Here is a 21827-nt window from a genome sequence, read left to right as displayed (position 1 = left end):
TTGGACCAAACTTTTTTCTAACAATAAATTACACACGAGGGATCGAAAGAAATTGTAAAAAGCCACCCATGTATCCCCCAACACCAACCCCACCCCAACAACGAGTATATAGTATCAGTTCTCTGTTTGACCACTAGTATGGAGTTGCGGCTATGAGTATTTTTTCTTCATCCTATGTAATGTATTCTCAGTGAATTTGGTGATGTTTTTTCCCTCTTTTTAGAGAAATTTGCTATTGACGTTGTTGGGTTTATGTCCCATCCCATCCAAATGTGCTGGTTGATAAAATACCTGTATTTATGGGAAAGATGTTTGAAAAGGGTATTTTGTTTTTAAATGATATTGGAAATTGGAATGGTAGAGTTATGTCCTTCATGGAGTTATCACAATTGTACGGGAAGGTCTGCTCAATCCAAGAGTACAACCAATTGATTACAGCAATACCCCAAAAATGGAGGAGGCAGGTGGCAGCGGGAGGAGGTAGGGAACTGGTCTGTCTGCCCAATATAAAGGATCAAAACTGGCAGGGGAATAAATAGGAAAGTATACCAGTTTCATTTGAGGACCAGTATGTTGATAACTGTGCCATACGTATTGCAAAATACTTGGGAAGAGATTTTTGATGCACCGATTCCATGGTACAGGGTGTATGAGTTGATATATAAAGCAATGCAAGATTCAAGACTTCGTGCTTTTCAGCTAAAATTATTATATAGAATTCTTGCCACCAACAAAATGTTGAATATTTGGCGGCATAAAATCATCGAAGCTCTGCAGATTTTGTTGTGAGGATACAGAATCAATAGAACATTTATTTTGGTATTGCCCTCAGGTAGCCTGTTTCTGGTCTCAGGTTCAGGAATGGCTGAAAATGCAAAGCATTGATCTAAAATGGACCCTAGAAATAGTACTGTTAGGAGATCTGGAGAGACCGGGTCAGTCAATTACTAATACTCTTAGTAAAAGTATTTATCTTCAACTCGCTTTCTGTGGATTCTATTCGATTAGATAGATTGAAATTGTACGTTAAACATCACAGCATACTTGAAAGATATCTGTTGCGTAGAAACCTGAAGTGAGTGGCCAGCAGAGATAGATGGGATGGGATGAGGGAAGCTGAGGGTTGCGATGTGGAATTGCAGACAAGTGGGAGTGGAGTTGCTGTGCGAGAGATAGAATGATGGTCAAAGATAAAAGTAAAATAAAACATAATAAAAAGTAGGTTTGAATGACACTGAGGGGCAGTGTTTTTACAACCAATGCCGGTTTGCCTAAGGCTGATGCCGTGCAGGTGTTTGTACACATGCATATACACACACACTCTCATTCAAATAAACACATACAATAACACACACATACATGTAATAGTGGCAGACATGCACACAAACATATACATTTGGCATTGCTGTTATGATTTTAGTTGTCCTTGATGTCCTTTGTTTTAAATGTATTATTATTTGTAATTTTTTTTGCATTGTTTGCTGTTTTCTGTCTTTCTCTTTTTTCTCTTTAGTTAATTCTCTTGTTTGTTGGTGCATTGGGGGGTTCTTGGGGGTGGGGAATAGAATTAATTGTAATTTTTCTTCTTGGGGGGGACTGTGGTAGGGGTCTCAAATGGTTGAGGGACAGCTATTGGGGGGGGATCTTGGAGGTTTCGGGTTCACGTTTTTTGGCCTGGTGGAGATCTGTCAACGTGCCCTTGAGCAGGACATTGACCCTGGATGTTTCTGTGTGTCGCTCTGAGTCTGTTGGATGACTGGTATGATGTAGTTGTTGAGCGGCTTCACTGCAAGTATATTGTATGTTTCGGATATTCAATCAAATAAAAATAATAAAAAACTCTTTAGTCATATCCCAGTTTACCTATTTGCTAATGGTCTTGCCTACACCTAGCAACCAGTTTCTTTAATTATATGAGCAAAAAATATTCAATTTTATTTGGAACGGCAAGACAGACAAAATTAAACGGGCCTATTTATATAATAAATGTGAATTCAGAGGGCAGAAATTATTAAATATTAAAGCATTAGACCTCTATCTAAAGGCATCAGTTATATAAAAGTTATATTTAAATCCGAACTGGTTCTCTAACAGATTAGTAAGAATGTCCCACCCCCTGTTCAAGAATGGCCTTTTTCCATTTAAAACCTCTAACTTTTGGTTATTTGAAAATGAAATAATCTCCAATATATCGCTAATTTTAAAACAAGCCATAGAAAGTTGGTTGCAATTTCAATTTAATCCACCAGAAAAGACAGAACTAATAATACAAACAATATTGTGGTTAAACTCAAATATACTAATTGATACTAAAAAATATTTAAAAAATATATGGAAATGTCAGCTCTACCCAAAATTACAACCAACTAATTGAAGCATTAGCACAAAAATGGAAGAGGCAAGTGGAAGGGAGGAAAAGTAAGGAACTTGTCTGTTGACCCTGCATTAAAGACCAAAATGTATTAAATAATATTGTGATTAATAAAAAGTATATGGGAGGGGTTGAGTGGAGCTGAAGGGTGGGATTAAAAACAACAAGATAAATGTAAAATATACTGTGTCCGTAAAATGTATGTAGATTGAGAACTTTTGTGAAACAGCACAGTTATTAAAAATATTTAACAAAATAGAAATCAAACTGGATGGACTTCAGAGAGATAGGAGGCGTTGACAGTAGCTGAAGGATTCAATTATAAACAAACAAAAGATACCTATTGTAAAATACATTGTGTCCATAAAATTGATATAGTATGTATGAGCTGGTAGTAGAAGCCTAAGTGTTGTTGTCTATTAGTTTACTCCAATTAGGGGAGGGGTGGTAGGGTTAGGGGAAAATAATAAAGGGAAATATATTTAAAAGAGACATGTATGTGTATGTATACATACAGTACCAGTCAAAAGTTTGAACACACCTACTCATTCAAGGTTTTTTTTTGCTATTTTCTACATTATAGAATAATAGTGAAGACATCAAAACTATATAAAAACACATATGGAATCATGTAGTAAACAAAAAAAGTGTTAAACATATATATTTATATTTTAGGTTCTTCAAAGTAGCCACCCTTTGCCTTGATGACAGCTTTGCACACTCTTGGCATTCTCTCAACCAGCTTCACCTGGAATGTTTTTCCAACAGTCTTGAAGGAGTTCCCACATATGCTGAGCACTTGCTGGCTGCTTTTCCTTCACTCTGCGGTCCAACTCATCCCAAACCATCTCATTTGGGTTGAGGTTGGGTGATGAGGAGGCCAGGTCATCTGATGCAGCGCGCCATCATTCTCCTTCTTGGTCAAATAGCCCGTACACAGCCTGGAGGTGTGTTGTGTCATGGTCCTGTTGAGAAACAAATGATAGTCCCACTAATGGTGGGTATGGTGTGTCCACGGTATGGTGTGCTACCACTATTTATTTTGCCAGGATGCCGTACCGGACCAGACATGCCTACTTTCACCCCTGCTCTTGAGGCACAGATCATGGCAGAGAGAGTACCAGACCTGATTTGGTAAGAGAAACGTTTATCGGAGAATTTTTAAGAAAGATTCTTCTGCCGTTGTCCAGGCACACCTTGGGTTAAGAAGATGTATATCTTTAAGTTATGCTGTCCTGAACTTTGGAGTATGTCTCTCCTGTCTCTCACCAAGTTGGAAGTTGATTCCTCTTTAATTTATCCAGCAGAGCTGAAGAGAACAAACACCAGCTGCTTCTCTCCGGTACATTCTAAATCTCATCTCTGTCACCCGCTTTAGTTGATGCAGAAATATTAAATGTATTCGGCAGCATTTTAGGAAGCTAATATGCTTTGATTTATGGCATTACACTTCCTGAGCGGACACTGTGTCAGACGAAAAAATTGTGAGAACACAGGGATAGCTCGGTCAGGTGCGATTATAAAATCTTATCGACTCGCCGGACGCCTGGGTAATTTCAAAACTAAAATACGTTTGAGAGGCATATAATTAATGGTCCTTTAAGATAGTGCCAGGGCCTAATTGTCATATTTTGTCAGAGAATCTGCCTATCCAACACAGAGGTTTTTCAATAAGTGGATTTGACAGGACTTGTGGTTGCCATGGCTACGTGTTGTTCCACCACATTTCATTATGTTACCCGCACACCCCTACCATCATCCCAACCTCACTAACAATCCCACTAAAGCCGATGGGAGCTGCCTAATGCATTAGCAATGCTGGGACCTTGCCAGAGCGCCAACAATTAACACATTGTTATCTAAATACATGCTACTGTGGCCTATACGGCTACAATGTGGGAATGTTGGGTGTGGAGTGTTTTCATTTGTTGACTTAGCATACCAACTCTACGACTATGTCTGCCCCGGGTTTTTTTGTGTGACTGCTTTTACTAAAATGAGGCTGCAAATAATAAAATACTTCTTTGTTAACTGAATCCAATTAACGGCATAGATGCAGCATCATATTGAAAAGTGAAGGGTGGGAAACGGCTCATCTTAGGTTGATCAGCAGCAGATGTTCAGTCAAGCTGTTGATGCATTAAAGTGTGCCATGCCTTGTCTCACTGTGCTTTGCCGCTGTGTCATCCTGTCCCTCTCCCCTTGGTCACGCCTGTTATAGGACCTGCTGTGTGTAAAGTGTATTGGGACGATGTAAAAATGCAGAGTTTGACTTGAACTGTTCTGAGACCTGCTCTGTCTGTGTTTTTCTCTTCTAGCCTCCCTGCAGGTGGAGATCACACCGATGCAAGGAGAGATCAGCGTGGGGGAGTCCAAATTCTTCCTCTGCGAAGGTAGGTGTGGTACAGATACCATCCCCTCCATAACTGCAAACTCCCAAATAGCTACAGTATTTTAACAGCTTGATATAGAAAATAACTCTAAAGAAAGTGAAGGTGCTACAGCAGTTCTCATGGCTGCAATAGCATGGGTTTCCCGGGATGCTGACCTGCAACTGTGGTCAGTTACCCCCCACTACTGACAGACTTCTGCAGGCCAGCATCATGTTGTTGAATAGCAAAGAGAAAATAGAGGCTCAATATGTCATGGAACAAAGATGAGAACATTTCACTTTAACAATGTTTCCTTTAGATGAAAAGAACTGTAGATAGCTGTGTACTTTTTTTGCAGTAAGATGTCAGCAAAATACTGTTTGCTTCAACACTTCTTTATTCCATTATGAATGAGGGAGTGAAAGATTTCAGAAAATGTGACTTGGCTTTGCCCTTCTTTCAAAATATCAATGGCAGAGTTTTTATTTCAGTCTTTTTTCAGGTAGTACATCATCTGAGCAAATATGTAAAATAGTTATCCTTTTGTGCATATTGGTATGAAGATGGACTTCATACAGCAGAGAAACCCGTTAACCTAGGCCAAAAAAGCTATAATGCATACCTCAGATGCAGCATCACCTCGCAAGGCAGCACATACTTATCTGTTTGGTTATCATTCATACTAACTGCTGAAGACACATAAACAGTGCATTCGCACTCTGCTCACACATCCACTCTGCCTCCTCAGTTGTTGGAGACGCAAAGGACATTGATTGGTTTGCCCCGAACGGCGAGAAGCTCTTACCGAACAGACAGGACATCATCGTGAACCGCAACGACGAGTCCTCGTCCACCCTCACTATCTACAATGCTGATGTGGACAATGCCGGTGTCTACAAGTGTGTGGCCAAAAATGCAGACAAGGAGTCTGAGGGCACTGTCAACGTGAAAATCTTCCGTAAGTTCCCTCTCAAACTCAGTCCTTGAAAAGTGTTGATATTATTAATTGTAATTTAGTGGATTACCACCAAATGAAATCCCCTTACTGTATTATCTGTACATATGTGGCGTGCACAATGTAATTTTGAAGAATGTAATTTAAGTGTCTGTGCATATTTTATGCATATTTGGTTTCTTCAATTGTCCTCCTTCATACAGTATTGTTGATTGTATCTTCGCCCTAGTATCATTGTAATGGTATCCAACTATTTCTCTCCATTTTAGAGAACCGCGTATACAGAATATACAACTACACTAACTGTATAGTATGTTCCATCATGGACAGGTGGAATGCCATGACAAATGCATAGACTGGGTAACAAAGGGAGCACTCACCATAGAACATGTTGGTCTATTAAGTTTGTTGACTGGTTCGGGAAATGCAGTTGACAGTGGACTTCTATTCTTCTCCCCTACAGAAAAGATAACCTTCAAGAACGCCCCTTCCCCACAGGAGTTTAATGAAGGGGATGACGCTGACATCATCTGTGACGTCGTCAGCTCGCCTCCCGCCAGCATCATCTGGAAGCACAAAGGCTCAAAGATCCAGGTTACAAAAGACGGTAAGGCTTGTTCACAATGGATGTGCCAATGTGTGGGTTGCCTACTATCCAGAGTCGTGGAGACCCCCACTTCCCCTGTTTTTTTGTTTGCTTTCATTATATCTGCCAGCTCTTTTTTTATTCTCCCCCCATTCATTCGCTCTCTCCTTAAGAGCACAGCCCTCCCTGCCTTTTGGTAATTTGAGTGTTTCGACATAATAGATGAAGTGAGGACAGGAAACAGGATATTTCTAGATCAAGAAAAATGGTGGTAGTCAGTTGTGAAAGGATATTTGAAGGCTTCATATTTAGATGATTTAGTCAAGTCGAGTGGGATGCTGTCAGAGAGGCATTCTGAAGGATTTAGTTTTTCTCCGGACTGCACTATTCTAACCTTAGAGGACCCCTCCCTCTGGCAACCACTGGGAGGCTCAGGGTGACCACAGCGCTCTGGTGTGTGGCGTTTTCTTGGACCCTGGACAGGGATGTGTTTTTCACTAGAAAACCACTAATTGTAGCCCAGACTGAAACCCATACTGCTTATGTAAATACAATTTTCCACATTGCTCCAGTTAACTTTTTCAATATCAAAGCTGCATGTGCTTATAGCTCAAAGTACATGTCTTTTTCATGGTAATATGTGTTTCACAGCTCAGAGAGAGCTATTTAAAAAGTCTGGTTAATGAATTCAAAGCTTTTGCCCAAATACAGATTCACTAAACCAGATCTACATCTGGCACCACTTCAGAAGAGGGTTGACTTAACACAGTTGCGATACAATATTTCTACGCTGGCTGCCAGATGTTTGAACTTACAGAGTAAAGCGAATTCATAGAATATTTACATAGTAGAGCTTTGACAATGCAATTCAAGTAGTAGTAGTAGTTGCTTTCAGCGTCTGTATGTTTACATGGTCCATGTTTCACCACATTTACTGCAGTATGGATATAAAGGATATAGAATAAGAGGCACAATGCTATGGCAATGCTCTGTTGAGCAATGTAACGAAATCTCACGGTGAATAGTACAGCACTTAATTATCTAAGTAAACATTGAAACAATGAACATACTGTATGTAAATTAACATTTTTCCAGTGGAGGGATGGTAAAGCTTTCTTTTGATGAGTCTATATGTCACTAGTTTTTCTGGTGGCGAGTTATTGACTGTATCATGTGGTTCTAAAGATCATCTTCCCTCCACACCTATGTATAACTCATGACTATTATTATTTACATTGTAATATTGCTGCTGGGAGGGGGCAAATGCAGCATTCCTCTGTAACTCAGACCACGCCTCCTGAAGTCTCATTGTATGTATGTCTTCCCATGTTGCCTAGTGTTAAACCTGCATCACCCGTTATTAATGATGATTGAGCCTTCTCTCTTTCCTTTTCTTGCGATTGTTCACAGTTCGATTTAAGATCATGGGCAACAACCACCTCCAGATTCGAGGCATCAAGAAAACGGATGAAGGGGCGTACACCTGTGAGGCTCGTGTTATGGCCAGGGGAGAGATTGACCTGAAGATCATCAAGGTCATCGTCAACGGTGAGTACCACATCCTCCCTCTCAACCTACCCCCTCTTTCTCAGCCTATGCTCTCACCCTGGGATTTGGATCTGAGCACACTTAGAATATAGTGTAGTTATAGATCCAATACTGTGCTATTATGAACACCATTACAGAATTTAAAAAAATAACAATCCTGTAACAAGCTTACAGTAACATTTATTTTCTCCTATCATACTTAAAGCCAACCAGTATAGGGCATCATGATCTGATTATAAAGCATTTTAAGACTTGTTTGAAGCATTTAACACCCTTACAATGTCTTATCTTAGTATCATATTAGTATAATTAATTTCCTACTCACGTATGACCTCTGTATCTTTGAATAATGCTTATATCTACTGTATGTCTGTGTTTCAGTGCTACCTAGCATCCGCACCAGGCAGTCGGAGGTGAATGCCACGGCTGACATCAACCAGTCTGTGATGCTGGCCTGTGACGCTGACGGCTTCCCTGAACCCACAGTCACCTGGGCCCGGTAAGTCACACCGACTCTCTTGTCTTTCAAATCAAATGTTATCTGTCACATGCGCCGAATACAACAGGTGTAGTAAACCTTACAGTGCAATGCTTTCTTACAAGCCCTTAACCAACAGTGCGGTTTCAAGAAAAATAAGTGTTAAGTGAAAAATAGATAAGTAACAAATAATTAAAGAGCAGCAGTAAAATAACAGTAGTGAGGCTATATCAAATCAAATACATTTTTATTGGTCACACACACATGGTTAGCAAATGTTATTGCAAGTGTAGAGAAATGCTTATGCTTCTAGTTCCGACAGTGCAGAAATATATAACATGTAATCTAACAATTCCACAAGAACTACCTAATACACACAAATCTAAGTAAAGGAATGGAATAAGAATATATGCATATAAATATATGGATGGGCAATGACAGAGTGGCATAGGCAAGATGCAATAGATGGTATAAAGTAGAGGTCGACCGATTTATGATTTTTCAACATCGATACCGAGGACCAAAAAAGCCGATACCGATTAATCGGCCGAATTATTATTGTTATTATTATTTTTATTTCTTTTGGGGGGGGGGGGGGGGGTAATAATGACAATTACAACAATACTGAATCAACACTTATTTTAACTTAATATAATACATAAATACTATCAATTTAGCCTCAAATAAATAATGAAACATGTTCAATTTGGTTTAAATAATGCAACAACAAAGTGTTGGAGAAGAAAGTAAAAATGCAATATGTGCCATGTAAAAAAGCTAACGTTTAAGTTCCTTGCTCAGAACATGAGAACATATGAAAGCTGGTGGTTCCTTTTAACATGAGTCTTCAATATTCCCAGGTAAGAAGTTTTAGGTTGTAGTTATTATAGGACTATTTCTCTCTATACGATTTGTATTTCATATACCTTTGACTATTGGATGTTCTTATAGGCACTTTAGTATTGCCAGTGTAACAGTATAGCTTCCGTCCCTCTCCTCGCTCCTACCTGGGCTCGAACAAGGAACACATCGACAACAGCCACCCTCGAAGCAGCGTTACCCATGTAGAGCAAGGGGAACAACCACTCCCAAGTCTCAGAGCGAGTGACGTTTGAAACGCTATTAGCGCGCACCCGGCCAACTAGCTAGGCATTTCACATCGGTTACACCAGCCTAATCTCTGGGGTTGATAGGCTTGAAGTCATAAACAGCGCAATGCTTGAAGAATTGCTAAGAGCTGCTGGCAAACGCACGAAGGTGCTGTTTGAATGAATGCTTACGAGCCTGCTGCTGCCTACCATCGCTCAGTCAGACTGCTCTATCAAATCATAGACTTAATTATAACATAATAACACACAGAAATACGAGCCTTTGGTCATTAACATGGTCGAATCCGGAAACTATCATTTCGAAAATGAAACGTTTATTATTTCAGTGAAATACGGAACCGTTCCGTATTTTATCTAACGGGTGGCATCCCTAAGTCTAAATATTCCTATTACATTGCACAACCTTCAATGTTATGTCATAATTATGTACAATTCTGGCAAATTAGTTACGGCCTTTGTTAGGAATAAATGGACTTCACAGTTCGCAATGAGCCAGGCGGCCCAAACTGCTGTATATACCCTGACTGCTTGCACGGAACGCAAGGGAAGTGACACAACTCCCCTAGTTAAAAGAAATTAATGTTAGCAGGCAATATTAACTAAATATGCAGGTTTAAAAATATATACTTGTGTATTGATTTTAAAGAAAGGCATTGATGTTTATGGTTAGGTACATTGGTGCAACGACAGTGCTTTTTTCGCAAATGCGCTTGTTAAATCATCACCCGTTTGTCAAAGTAGGCTGTGATTCGATGAGAAATTAACAGGCACTGCATCAATTATATGCAACGCAGGACACGTTAGATAAATTAGTAATATCATCAACCATGTGTAGTTAACTAGTGATTATGTTAAGATTGCTAGTTTTTTATAAGATAAGTTTAATGCTAGCTAGCAACTTACCTTGGCTTCTTGCTGCCCTCGCGTAACAGGTAGTCAGCCTGCCACGCAGGCTCCTCGTGGAGTGCAATGTAAGGCAGGTGGTTAGAGCGTTGGCGGAAGGTTGCAAAAACGAATCTCCGAGGTGACAAGGTAAAAATCTGTTGTTCTGCCCCTGAACATAGCAGTTAACCCCCGTTCCTAGGCCGTCATTGATTAATCGGTCGACCTCTAGTATAAAATACAGTATATACATATGGGATGAGTAATGCAAGATAGCTAAACATTATTAAAATGGCATTATTAAAGTGACTAGTGATCCATGTATTAAAGTGGCAAATGATTTCAAGTCTGTATGTAGGCAGTAGCCTCTCTGTGTTAGTGATAGCTGTTTAACAGTCTGATGGCCTTGGGATATAAGCTGTTTTTCAGTCTCTCGGTCCCAGCTTTGATGCACCTGTACTGACCTCGCCTTCTGGATGGTAACGGGGTGAACATGCAGTGGCTCGGGTGGTTGTTATCCTTAATGATCTTTTTAGCCTTCATGTGACATCGGGTGCTGTAGGTGTCCTGGAGGGCAGGTAGTTTGCCCCCGGTGATGCGTTGGCGGTGCAGTTGCCGTACCAGGCAGTGATACAGCCCGACAGGATGCTCTCAATTGTACATCTGTAAAAGTTTGTGAGGGTTTTAGGTGACAAGCCAAATGTCTCCAGCCTCCTGAGGTTGAAGAGGCGCTGTTCCGCCTTCTTCACCACACTGTCTGTGTGGGTGGACCATTTCAGTTTGTCCACTGCTGTTCCATCGATGTGGATAGGGGGTGCTCCCTCTGCTGTTTCCTGAAGTCCACGATCATCTCCTTTGTTTTGTTGACATTGAGTGAGAGGTTGTTTTTCTGACACCACTCTCCGAGTGCCCTCACCTCCCTGTAGGCTGTCTGATTGTTTGTAATCAAGCCCACTACTGTTGTGTCATCTGCATGGCCACAGTCATAGGTGAACAATGAGTTCAGGAGGGGGCTGAGCACGCACCCTTGTGGGGCCCCAGTGTTGAGGATCAGCGAAGTGGAGGTGTTGTTTGCTACCTTCACCACCTTGGGGCGGCCCGTCAGGAGGTCCAGGATCCAATTGCACAGGGCGTGGTTGAGACGCAGAGCCTCAACGGGGGTGTACAGGGGGTACCGGTACAGAGTCAATGTGCGGGGGCACAGGTTAGTCAATGTATTTGAGGTAATATTTACATGTAGGTAGAGTTAAAGTGACTAGATAATTAACAGAGAGTATGCCTAGATAATAAACAGAGAGTAGCAGCAGCGTAAAAGAGGGGGGGACAATGAAAATAGTCTGAGTAGCCATTTGATTAGCTGTTCAAGAGTCTTATGGCTTGGGGGTAGAAGCTGTTAAGAAGCCTTTGAGACCTAGACTTGGCGCTCCGATACCACTTGCCATGCGGTAGCAGAGAGAACAGTCTATGACTAGGATGGCTGGAGTCTTTGACAATTTTTAGGGCCTTCCTCTGACACCTCCTGATATAGAGGTCCTGGATGGTAGGATGTACTGGGCCGTACGCACGACCATCTGTACTGCCTTGCGGTCGGAGGTCGAGCAGTTGCCGTACCAGGCAGTGATGCAGCGCTTTATAAGCTGGTTGGGGAGATCGAAGTTAATGTTTTTTTTTTTTTGTAAACAACAGGTAAGCATTCTCATAATAAAAGAAGAAATGGGTCAACGGTATGAATTCCATTTATCTAATTCCTTGAAGATGGCCAAAGCTCTCTTGTTTGATCTATACTTAGCATAGCTGTTGTTGACACAACTAGTATAGCGGGGGAAGAATTCCAACACTACAGAGTTACTGTAGTGTTTCTCTAGTTTTTCTTGGAGTTTAAATGAGTGAGAAGGATAGGAGGATGAGGAGACACATCCGATCAGGGCTTGGCCTCGCCGGAGGAGGAAGGAGAAAAGTGGGGTCGGGTGTCTGGAGGGGGGCCAGCAGCTCCCACCATTTGTCATCTATTTCATGGGCCGCTGATAGGCCTGTCATTTGGTATCCCTTGGAGAACGCTTCAGGATTGAAGCTCCTACAAGCATACAGATGAAGGACTGCAGTCCAAACCCAGTGAATGCACGTCTGATTTCGAGTTCAAGGAAAGCTCAGGCATGTCGTGGTTCAAAGAGTGCTCATTCAAGGGTGCCGAAAAATTCCTTAACTTGACATCATACAGTCTATCACCATCTTATGGATGTAGTCCCTTTGTAAAACAGCCATGATATAGTTACGGTGCAGAGCCAGAGAAAGAAGTAAAAAAAGCTTTGTGTACGATTTCTGACGTGGAGATCTGGTCCGACACTTCAAAGACTTACGGTTCTGAGCCAAGGTTTTTGTTTACCCACTGCTCAACTTTTTGATAAAGCCCCCAAACCGATCTTAGTCACAGACTGAAGAGGACTATTTTTAGCTTCATGTTGTGGAGACAAAAGTCTGTGATGTGAACTGTGTTTCTGCCTCTCCCCCCTCAGTAACAACATTGTCCTTGAATCGGACGATAAATACAGCTTGAATGACGACGGCTCGGAGCTGATAATAAAAGATGTCAAGAAAGTGGATGAAGGAGATTACACATGCATCGCCCGGAACAAGGCTGGGGAGAAGGAGGAGGAAGTCAGCTTGAATGTGTTCGGTAAGAGTAAAATGATTCCCATTAACTGCAGTAAAAGAACGTTGCGTTTTTGTGCTTTTGAAATGTTTTTCTTGGTTTTACTATAGCGATGTGCATACAAGCAATACACATAACATTAGGAACACCTTCCTAATATTGAGTTGCACCCCCTTTTGCCCTCAGAACAGCCTCAATTCGCCGTGGCATGGACTCTGTATGGTGTCAAAGGCGTTCCACAGGGATGCTGGCCCATGTTGACTCCAATGCTTCTCACAGTTGTCAAGTTGGCTGGATGTCCTTTGAGTGGTGGACAATTCTTGATACACATGGGAAACTGTTGAGCGGGAAAAACACAGCAGCGTTATTGTTCTTGACACACTCAAATCGGTGCACCTGGCACCTACTACCATTCCCCGTTCAAATTTACTTAAATCTTTTGTATTGCCCATTTACCCTTTGAATGGTACACATACACAATCCATGTCTTAATTGTCTCAAGGATTAAAAATCATTATTTAACCTATCTCCTCCCCTTCAGCTACACTGATTTGAAGTGGATTTAACCAGTGACATCAATAAGAGCTCATAGCTTTCACCTGGATTCACCTGGTCTGTCTGTCATGAAAAGAGCAGGTGTTCCTAATGTTTTCTACACTCAGTGTATATTCCATTGGCATCCATCAATTTATTGTATTTTTTTTATTTTTCTCTAGTGCAACCCAAGATCACCTACCTGGACAATCAGACTGCATCAGAGCTGGAGGAGCAGATCACCCTGACCTGTGAGGCCTCTGGAGACCCCACCCCCACCATCACCTGGAGCTTTGGCCGGAGGTTCTTCACAGAGGGAGAGCAGGTACTGGTGTCTGGGGACCAGGGACGGGCATGGAACCAGGGGCCCGAGCTGTGGTGGACAGGATGTGTCAATCAGAGTGCCAACTACTGCCAACTGAATATTGATATAAAAACTTAAAAGCAAGCACAGCTCCATTTCATCCATGGTATTATACCAAACGCCTTTCAAAAGTCCCATTGAGCAAGTCCAACAGTAATAGCCAGTGGACATGTACTAGTCTGTCCTGGTGGTTTCATGCATGGTTTCTTCCTCTAAAGGAGCCTCTAAACAGAATTTACCAGGTATGATATTCAGATGGTCAGGTAATGCAACTCCATATACATGAAAAATAAAAAAAATAAAACCCTGATTGATTCGAGCTGATGCAAGTCCTGTCATCCGCTAAAAAAATCCCTGTCACTTTTTGACCCCTGACACAAGGGTCGTCGAAAGGGGACCAAGGCACAGCGTGTAAAGTGCTCATATTTCCTTTATTAATGAAAACACAAACCAAAATAACAAAAACGACAGCCAACAGTTCCGTGAGGTAACCTGACAAAACGGAAAACAACTACCCACAAAACCCAAAAGAAAAACAGGCTGCCTAAGTATGGCTTCCAATCAGAGACAACGATAGACACCTGCCTCTGATTGGAAACCATACCCGGCCAAAACATAGAAAACAAAACATAGAAATAGAAATCTAGAAAAAGCCCACATATAAACAGAAAACCCAAAACCACCCAAAACAACCACCTGTCACGCCCTGACCACTCTGGTATGGAAAATGACCTCTTCCAAGGGTCAGGACGTGACAACCCCATAACTTCTGATCTCATTAGGGTTCGACACTTTGATGCAAACATGGTCACTGTGAATCATAGATTACACTCAATTCCCCCCACCTCTTTCATCCTCTACCCAGTGTTCATTTGGAGGCATGTGTTTCAGGGCTGGTTCTATCTGACGCTCCACTAGAACACTTTCATATCCCTTTACAACCAGCCATTCCAAGTTATACTGTAGCTTTACTCAAACAATGAAAGAAATGCAGCAACATCAGCGATCGCTGAACCCCAGGTGCAGCTGCATCTCTCAGCATATTTCACCCAGACAAATGTAATTAGAAATTCCACATCAGTTGTTAAGCATCATTTAATGTTTTCTCATCCAAACGCAATCAAACAATATCTATCGACAACTGCTAACAGCTCTTATCAATATTCAGCCAAGGGCAGAAACTCTTTTCCCACTTTACACTTTCACTTTTACTCTCACTTTCACACTCTTCCTCTGCTTTGCTCTTTTTCTCTCTCTATCTCTCTTACTAGGATAGAGGCTTATCAAATTCCCCTGCAATTACTTTAGTCTCTTTGCACCTCTGCAGTTCCACTCTGTGTTGCTAACAGCACACTTACTAATTATTAGCACTTCGGAAGGGGCATGTGTGTGCATTGGATTGATTGGAGCAGAAAGCATTTTATAAAAGAAAGAAATAGGATTTATATGTGGACTCAGAGTAAAGTTGTATTTTTTTATATATATTTTTTTATCCACTCACTCAATCCCTAGGTCAGTGTATCCCGTTCAGTATAGTTTGTACCTTGTTTCTTTACTTTAAAAAATGTGGATGTTTACATAGGCACCCGATGCATTTGACAAGTCAAGGTATTTCTAAAACTATTTGTGACTAAGACTATGCTTTATCTTAAGGACACTGAGCAGCATTAGCATTTTCTTCAAAGGGCAGATTTGATTCCAGATTGTGCGTGTGTATCTACATGCGGTTATGCATCTCTGTCACCACCAGCATTATGCTCCTGTCCTCCTAAAAGGAGAACAGGAGCTCTCAGCAGAATGATATGATATATTACACACCATCTACTGTATATATGAATAGCCCACCTCTGTGTATATTCCTATCGTGCAAGGATGTCAGATTCAAAGGCATTATCGCTGTTCTGCATTTAGAGTAAAGGCAAAGAACCTAATTTCAAGCCTATTTTAGTGTTCGATTCTGATTGTGAGTTGTGTAAGAAAAGTGTGCTGGATTAGTCAGTTGAGAGAGATAATGTTTCCTTCTAGTTCAAGTGGTGTTTAGATATTATAAGCACTTTATAATTACCTTTTCATTTATAAGCGACCTGGTTTATTCACTACACCGTATGTCAGTAATTATCCCTGGAATAAAACTTTGAAAACTAGCTCTCTGCTTCTTGTACAGCATCTCAAAGCATGTTTCTCCACAGAGAATCTTACTATTTATGGTGTTTTTACACCGTAAGATATGAGTCTGAGGGGGAAAGTTTCCAAAGTACTTCAAAAGTACATGAATAATTCTCTGTGAGACAACAATGTGGTGCGTTGCTTTACATCAGAAAGTGCAAAGAGAATATTTGATTCATATTTGCTATTGGAATAAACAAGATCTTTGGTGATGTATATAGTCATATATACAGAGCCTTCGGAAAGTATTCAGACCCCTTGACTTTTTCCACTTTGTTACATTACAGCCTTATTCTAAAATGTATTCAATTCAACAAAAACCTTATTTAGATACACTACCGTTAAAAAGTTTGGGGTCACTTAGAAATGTCCTTGATTTTGAAAGAAAAGCACATTTTTGTACATTAAAATAACATCAAATTGTAAATGACTATTGTAGCTGGAAATGGCAGATTTTTTATGGAATATCTACATAGGCGTACCGAGGCCCATTATCAGCAACCATCACTCCTGTGTTCCAATGGCAGGTTGTGTTAGCTAATCCAAGTTTATCATTTTAAAAGGTTAATTGATCATTAGAAAACCCTTTTGCAATTATGTTAGCACAGCTGAAAACTGTTGTTCTGATTAAAGAAGCAATAAAACTGGCCTTCTTTAGACTAGTTGAGTATCTGGAGCATCAGCATTTGTGGGTTCGATTACAGGCTCAAAATGTTCAGAAACAAAGAGCTTTCTTCTGAAACTCGTCAGTCTATTCTTGTTCTGAGAAATGAAGGCTATTCCATGCAAGAAATTGCCAAGAAACTGAAGATCTCGTACAACACTGTGTACTGCTCCCTTCACAGAACAGCGCAAACTGGCTCTAACCAGAATAGAAAGAGGAGTGGGAGGCCCGGGTGCACAACTGAGCAAGAGGACAAGTACATTAGAGTGTCTAGTTTGAGAAACAAACTCCTCACAAGTCCTCAACTGGTAGCTTCATTAAATAGTACCCACAAAACACCAGTCTCAACATCGACTTTGAAGAGGCGACTCCGGGATGCTGGCCTTCTGCAGCAGAGGTAACTCTGGGTCTTCCTTTCCAGTGGCGGTCCTCATGAGAGCCAGTTTCATCATAGCGCTTGATGGTTTTTTCACTGCACTTGAAGAAAATGTAAAAGTTCTTGAAATTTTCCCCATTGACTGACCTTCATGTCTTAAAGTAATGATGGACTGTCGTTTCTCTTTACTTATTTGAGCTGGTCTTGCCATAATATGGACATAGGGCTATCTTCTCTATACCACCCCTACCTTGTCACAATACAACTGATTGGCTCAAATGCATTAAGAAGGAAAGAAATTCCACAAATTAACTTTTAACAAGGCACACCTGTTAATTGAAATGCATTCCAGGTGACTACCTCATGAAGCTGGTTGATAGATTGCCAAGAGTATGCAAAACTATCATCAAGGCAAAGGGTGGCTACTTTAAAGATTCTCAAATCTAAAATATATTTTGATTTGTTTAACATTTTTTTGGTTACTACATGATTCCATATGTGTTATTTCATAGTGTTGATGTCTTCACTGTTATTCTACAATGTAGACAATAGTAAAAATAACAAAAATCCCTGGAATGAGTAGGTGTGTCCAAACTTTTGACTGGGACTGTATATACACACAGTATATTCACAATACCTAGTATAATGTGGCATCAACTACTAATATTTTAAGTGGCCAGGCCCTGAATATACAGTACCTTAACACACTTAGTCGCCTCTCTTGTGTGTAGTCTCAGGGAGACGCAGTTATCTCAGCATTCTACATCTGGGTCACGCTGCCCTACTTTGGTTTAGATGGACAATCCAACCATTTTAAAGTAGATGACAAGAGAGTGTGCTGAAAGAGGCCCTGTGAACAACAAGAATAAAAGTTGAAACCAAAAGCGATTAGAGGAGAAAGGAAGAGAGTGTTACATTTAAAATAAAACATTATCAGGGAGACAGTTATTTTATTGGTGGTGGTAGGGTGAGAAGTGGCTTGAACAGAGATGGTTTTGAGATTTTGGCCTGTCATGAAAGACGCCCTGCATCCTGTTCAGTGGGATGGACTGTCTGCAGGAAACGTACATTAGATGCTAAATTTCAAATAGACCCCTAGCCCTATAGCCCCTGCAGACACTCACTTTCTCCCTTCCACTTTTATAGCTCTGTTGTGGTTTTGTGTTGTTTCCACACCTCTCTTATCACCGGTATATGCTCCATGTTTTAAGAAGTGTTTTCACAACTGGACACCTATTAAAACATGGTTCCCAAACCACTATGAAAGAAGCTTACAATTGTAGAGGAAATTAACAAGCGTCACTCAAACACCAACCACTGCTGTTAATCTTCAATGACCTTTATGGTGGCTCGCTACCTGAGATGTTGCTTTAAACACACGACTGATACCCTATTCAATTCACAGGACCATAGGTTAATGCATATGCATGCAGTATGACAGTCACAAGCCCATAGAGATCATCAAGCCATTGCTATTCCAACAAACACAGAATAGATAGCAAATTTCCAACGTAGCATTTATCATCAGTTGACCTGGGACTAGTGGTTGCCAGGCTCAAATAACATTATTGAAGCTTTCTTATGCTGATGGGTCTCTTGGCTTCTTTGACAGCGCCGGTAGCTGGAAGCTTAGACGTTTAAAGAGGATGTGTGAATGTCTTGCAGCATTTCCTTCACTAAAAAGTCATGCTTGACTCCATAATAATTAGCCGGGTAATGCTTTATAACAGGCTGGCTGGGCAGGAGGCACATCATGATGAAGTTTACTCTAGACTCTGATCTTTGGTCAGTTTTGTATTTTCCCCATGAATGTTTAGGTTTAGTGTTAGGGGAGGGGAATCTGATCCTAGGTCTGTATCTAGGGGAAACTTCACCCCAGAGCCATCAAGATGATGTGGATGTCAAAACACCTCCCAGTTCACACTCCCCTCAATGACCATGCAGGAGGAAATTGATAACTGGAAGTCAGTAGGCAACACAACCATCTCTTGCTTGAGATCACGGGAGATGCTATATTTATCACATATGACTTGAGCAGATTTTGAATACATTTTGTAATAATAATAGAACTAACTATTAACGCTTTATTTTCACTTGATTGATATTTTAGATTGTATTGTCGTATCTGGACCATCTTCCCTTCTGGTTAGTTGTATTACTCTAGATTAAAGGAAGTCACTTTAATTAAGAATCCCAAGCCACTTACAATTCCCAATGTCATATATCAGTGGCAATCAATGGAACCAGTCCAAGTCAACAGTGCATACATGACAGTCTTGTCTAAAACTTATAACACCGTCCTCCACTAACACGAATGATCCACCTGGATAACATTGCTTCGTCACTGCTCACTAACCCCAGTGTCTATCTCCTCCCTTTCACTCCGTATCTGTCTGCCTCTTTTTTTTCTGGGTGTCACCGAGGATTTTATTTACCGCCCTCTGTAATGGGAAAAACCTGCTGTTCCTGTGATAAAAGCTGTCAAAGATTGCATTGGTTCTTTGTCATTCCGTCATCTATCATTGAACCAGTTCCTTCCTACCTCTCTCCATCTTCCATTCATGTCCCTTTTGATTTATCAGAGTTGTGGATCAAATCTATGAGATTCCGCATGCATATTCATCATGACACGTTCCACAAAAGAATTCATCTATTGATTTCTAATGTGTCTCAAACTAAAACGGACTGCATGAAAACCACCTGGCAAGAAATAATGTTTTTGTACAATCTTTCAATACAGCAAACATCAGGGGTTGTATAACAAATTATTTTAGGAAGAAAAGTTAACATAAGGGGTTCTTTAAATATGTGGCGTTAATTAGTATTAATGTTAAAACCTAAAGGTAATAATCAAGGTGTAGAATATCCTAACAACAATATTGGCTAGGGATTAGGCAAACAATGTCTTGCTCAAAATTAGTGCCAATGCCCTCATATTTCATTAATTAGCATTTAGCATCTTAATAAGAGAGCCTCCCATCATGCATTGCAGAGCTTCCTTTCATGGTTTGGCATTTTGATCACTTGTCAGCGTACATGTCGCGTGGTGCAGGTGGCCTTTGGGATGGGGTGAAAGAACAGCCTTGTCAGAATGCTGTTGGTTTGACACCTTTCGTCACGGAATATCACAAATTCCCCTTCAAAAAATGTTTTCATCCTATTCCAGCCTTGAAACTGCGCATCCAGTGTGTGTCCTTTGGTTGTTGATGATGATGCTGTTGTTTTTGTTATTGCTTGTGATGAGATGATAACTTGGAAAACTAAAAATGACTTAAAGCTGAAGCTGTTAAAGTAATAAAAGTAAAATGTTTGAGGGCAATTTTAAAACAAAATCTAGATAAGTCATCATTGGAAGTGAGGGCTTATTCACCTAAAATAAATGTTTAAATGTCCATGTCCGATTACCCAGACTTGCATTCAAAATGTAAGGCATTTTGAGTGTGAAAAAATATATTGTTTTATAGAATGTGAAATTTTGAACTGTAGTATGCTTTAAACGGCTGGATGCTATACTCTTTTCAGCTTTCATTTAGTATTAATTCGATGCATGCTTTTGAGGTAGGGAGTAATCTTTTCATACCCACGACTGTACCAGACACGCAGTACCAAAATGAATGAATGGCGGGAAAACAACACAGTTGTGCATTAGATGGCACCACCTCAGTTTGGGTGTCTAGTATGTTGATATTTGTTGCTTACTGCATACAATTTTACTAAACAGTACATTCTAAATAGCATGTAAAATAATTAGTACAGAGTGTGTAGTTTTAGTAAGTCATAGGCAAGACAGATTTCGGACACGGCCATGTTTGAGTAACGGTTCTTTAACATGTATTTTCTCATTAAACCCCATGCATCTTTGTTTTGAACATGAGCTAATTTCACTGGACTACTACAGGTAAAATACAGCCTGTATCAGCAGCAACTAACATGTGCATTTCAATGCAATGCATGTCTTGAGCTTTGTGTTTGAGGGTTAATTTTTAAAGGCTTTTTTCCCCGCTGTTTTGTGTGTTGTTCCCTGTGTGTTTGTCCTCTCCAGGCTTCTTGGACTCGGCCCGAGACGTTCGAGGTATGGCTACTGAACACGTAGCCAGATCCAGTGCTTCACACGGGATCTAGACAAACCCTGTTCACTGCAGAGCATCAGTGTTGGCTTTTTTCCCCACAAAGTATTTTCTCAAACTCTCCAAAATCTACCACAAATACGATTCCAGACTAATGAAGTCAAATTCGGGAGTATGAAATGAGACGCTTCCTTTTGAACATCCATTTTTCATTAGATGTTCTGATTGCTAATTTGCAACTTGCCCTCAAGTTCAGTCCCTCCTCATTTTGCATTCATTCCTCTCATATGGTTGGTTTCATAACCACTTATTAGGAAGGTGTCGACAGTTCCCCCAAAGCTGCAGACGCTCCAGGTCTACTTCCTTGTAGCTGTTTTCATTCCCATTCATGGTGTGGTAACTGCCAGGCTCGTCCCAATGACTGCGAGTCCTGTTTAGGGACTGGGGCTAGCCAGGCAACATTGAAAAACCTCAATTAGCCAACACTCTGTGCTCTGCTGTGGATCAAGCCAAACCAATCTAGCTGAGCCTTTTGAAAACACTAACCAGCCAAGCTGTAGACTGCACAAGAAAACCCTAAAATAGAGATGCACCTTAATATTGTCAACTTCACTGCTTGTTAGAAAGAAAGAAAGAAAAATAAATAATATAAGAAAAAAAATTTGAGGCATTTACTCAACAATCTCAATGTCTCTGTCACGTTAG

General features: G+C 40.7%; 1 protein-coding gene across 11 annotated transcripts in view; it reads left to right on the top strand.

Moving 5' to 3' along the window:
* Positions 1-21827, top strand: part of LOC106603640 (neural cell adhesion molecule 1) — a 305941-nt gene that overhangs the window by 229826 nt on the left and 54288 nt on the right. For 6 of the 11 annotated variants that reach the window (XM_045717233.2, XM_082974676.1, XM_082974679.1 and 3 more), the window contains exons 2-8: positions 4690-4764; positions 5492-5701; positions 6162-6305; positions 7695-7832; positions 8214-8331; positions 12815-12975; positions 13668-13810. In XM_045717233.2, the coding sequence (XP_045573189.1) occupies positions 4690-4764; positions 5492-5701; positions 6162-6305; positions 7695-7832; positions 8214-8331; positions 12815-12975; positions 13668-13810 (989 nt within the window). Of the gene's footprint in view, positions 1-4689; positions 4765-5491; positions 5702-6161; positions 6306-7694; positions 7833-8213; positions 8332-12814; positions 12976-13667; positions 13811-21097; positions 21128-21827 lie in introns of all 11 variants that reach the window. The other 5 variants (XM_045717229.2, XM_045717231.2, XM_082974677.1 and 2 more) reach the window with 1 other exon arrangement.

This window comes from Salmo salar, chromosome 04, assembly GCF_965601325.2.
Source record: "Salmo salar chromosome 04, fSalSal1, whole genome shotgun sequence".
In the NCBI taxonomy this organism is placed as follows: domain Eukaryota; kingdom Metazoa; phylum Chordata; class Actinopteri; order Salmoniformes; family Salmonidae; genus Salmo; species Salmo salar.
Note: the sequence above shows the minus strand (reverse complement) of the source record. Positions and strands in the feature narration are given on the sequence as shown.